This window comes from Mastomys coucha, unplaced genomic scaffold (genome assembly GCF_008632895.1).
Source record: "Mastomys coucha isolate ucsf_1 unplaced genomic scaffold, UCSF_Mcou_1 pScaffold5, whole genome shotgun sequence".
Taxonomy (NCBI): Eukaryota; Metazoa; Chordata; class Mammalia; order Rodentia; family Muridae; genus Mastomys; species Mastomys coucha.
The window spans coordinates 100,039,255-100,042,134 of record NW_022196911.1 but is presented as its reverse complement, the minus strand read 5'-3'; the positions used below and the strand labels follow the sequence as shown (position 1 = coordinate 100,042,134).

Sequence of the window (2,880 nt, the reverse complement as noted above, 5' to 3'; positions counted from 1 at the left end):
TTGCAGTATTTTTTGGGTATATGCCCAGGAGTGGTATAGCCGGGTCCTCCGGTAGTACTATGTCCAAGGAAATTGCATTTTTTATTACTCTTACCAAGTTGGAAAATGAAGATGAGAGTTACATATTTCTGTCATTACTGTCAAACCTTGATAAATGCAGCATATATATGTTATTCATAGAATGGCTTTTGTTTGTTTGTTTTCAAGACAGTGTTACTCTGTATAGCTCTGGCTGTCCTGGTACTCACTTTGTAGACCAGGCTGGCCTCGAACTCAAATCCACCTGCCTCTGCCTCCCAAGGCTGGGATTAAAGGTGTGTGCCACCACCGCCCAGCTCTCATAGAATATTTTTAAAAGCTGATTTTTCTAGGGTAGGTACACTGGGTTTAGGTATCACATAACATGGTTGGCAGTCCACCTTGCCTTGGAGTCTCATTGTCCAAGTTTGGGTTCAAGTGCTGCCAGTCACAAACTGATGACCACAGGAAAGACATTTGCCATTTTTGTGTTCCTGTGTCCTGATCTGTAAAATGGGGGAGCTTTGAGGGATAAGTTGCTCTAATAAAACATTTACAACAGGGCCCAGCATGTTAGTGGAGTTTTACTATTCTGACCATTGTTACTATGGTAATAGAAAAGGCATGAAAACTGAAGATGTACAAAACTCTCAAAATTTTAAAAGCACTTTCACCAAAATTTATCTTAACTAATTCATGTCACTTACTGACCTTTCAAAGACTGTTGGCAAGTTCAATGCCATCTACATCAACAGGCCATCTGGGGACTTCTGGAATCAGCCTCAGCATGAGAGAGAGGCATATTGAGCATTCTTTGATGTCAAATTGAAGCTAAGATTGATCAGTGAGGGAGCTTTATGGCATTTTTTCATACATGCTGAGCTTTCCACTTAAAATATGGTAGATGTAAGGGGCAAACCGTTAAAACATACAGCGTTGGAAAAAAGCTATTTGTTGAAAGACAAGGTGGGTCTGGAGGTGACACTTAGTGGCAGAGTGTGTGCCTGGCTCTAGTTGCTCTGACAGGTTTGCTCTGCAGCCATTCTCCACCCCCCCTCTCATTCCTCATTCCTATACAAGATAATGCCAGCTCTTAGCTGAAGCTTCTATCCCAAAGGACTCATTAGCTTCCTGGGGTAGAACATTACCATGAGATGGCATATATATATATATACACACACACACACACACACACACATACATACATATATGGGTATATATATATGGATATATATATGGAATATATATATGGTTAACTTCTGGTAACTTATGAATCAATTCGGAGTTCTTTGAAGTTGAATTTCTGTATGAAAGTTGATGTATTTGGGGGAAATTTTTTATTTGTAATATCTGTTTTAAAAACTGCTATCATAATGTTCAGGCTCCGAGAGAGTCTGATGAAAGATTTAATAAACAACCTTAAAAACTAACAGCTCATATATATCCTAGCTCTCCTGCCTTTGGTTCTCCTACATTTATTTTATTGGGCTATGTAAAATTACCCTCAGAAGAGGAAATTTATCTTCCTCTTCTGAATCGGTGCGACAGTTTTCTGTAAACTGGAAAGCTCACTAAGTCAATGATTTGAATCGGATGTTCTCGTTGGAACTTGGCTGGAGTCTGCTCGTGTTGTGTGGGCCTAGATGCCTTTGTGCCTAGAAGACATAAGGTTTTGGGAGCCCAGTTTGTGGTTTTCTGTCAGGGCTCTCCTATGTGTTGTCTGCGTCCATCAAACATGAGCATGGGAAGAACACATGTAGAAGCCATGTTCTCATTGGCGCCCTGACTGTGCTCTGTCTTCTAGGCATGTGATGGTGAGGACGTCCCCCAATCACAAGTACATATTCACATTGAGGACCCATCCATCGGTGGTCCCAGGATGCATTGCGTTCAGCTTACCACAGGTAACAAAAATGAGTTCTCTTTAGCACAAGAGTTGCAGGAGTCAATTCATCTTAAGCAAACATTGCTCTCCAACTGTATTGGTTCATATTGAAGAAAACCACCTGGATGTTACATACAGAATTTAAAGATATATTCTTTTTTTAAAAAAAAAGTATTATTTTTTTACTTTGTTTACAGGGAGGGCACTCATGCCACAGTGGAGGTCAGAGAACAGTTTGCAGGCATTAGTCTGTCATGAGGGTCCCGGGCTCAAGTTCATGTCATTAGGGTTGATGGCAGACACTTTAGCCTACTGAACCATCTTACTGGCCCTAAAGATACATTTTTAATTTGTCAACTATTTACAGTGATAATATAAAATTATTTTCAGGGTTTTTTTTTTTTTAATTAAAAAAAGGTCTGAGGTATTATCAGTTGGATATTGGAAAAAGTGTGATATTCTTTTAACACCAAATCCCAGGGCAACACATCATTTATATTATTTTAAACTTGACCTCTAGTAATAGAGGTTTTGTAGTGCTGTGCTGTCCAACCTAACCTGTGAAGAGTAGTTGTCTAGACTATGATCTAGCTTTCTGGGTGTCTCTAGAGCTGGCAAGGTATAACTGTGGGTGGATTGTGAAGAGTCCACAGTCATGATGCCCAGTGCTCACCCCTAGTACCACAGGTGCCACCTGACACTGATAACCCACGTTCCTAGCAATGCAAATTTTATATTTGTTTCTATACATTAAAAATTTGGCTGGGCAATGGTGGCGCATGTCTTTAATCTCAGCACTTGGGAGGCAGAGGCAGGTCGATTTTTGAGTTCGAGGCCAGCCTGGTCTACAAAGTGAGTACCAGGATAGCCAGGACTATACAGAGAAACCCTGTCTTGAAAAACCAAAAAATAGAGGCTCACAGCCATCCATCGAACTGAGTGCAGGGTCCCCAGTGAAGGAATTAGAGAAAAGACCA

The 2,880-nt window shown here is 40.6% G+C and overlaps 1 protein-coding gene across 1 annotated transcript in view; it reads left to right on the top strand.

Moving 5' to 3' along the window:
* Nsf (N-ethylmaleimide sensitive factor, vesicle fusing ATPase) overlaps positions 1 to 2,880 on the top strand; it is a 139,905-nt gene that overhangs the window by 23,811 nt on the left and 113,214 nt on the right. The window contains exon 3 of the mRNA XM_031354552.1: positions 1,823 to 1,922. Within this exon, the coding sequence (XP_031210412.1) occupies positions 1,823 to 1,922 (100 nt within the window). The remainder of the gene's footprint in view (positions 1 to 1,822; positions 1,923 to 2,880) is intronic.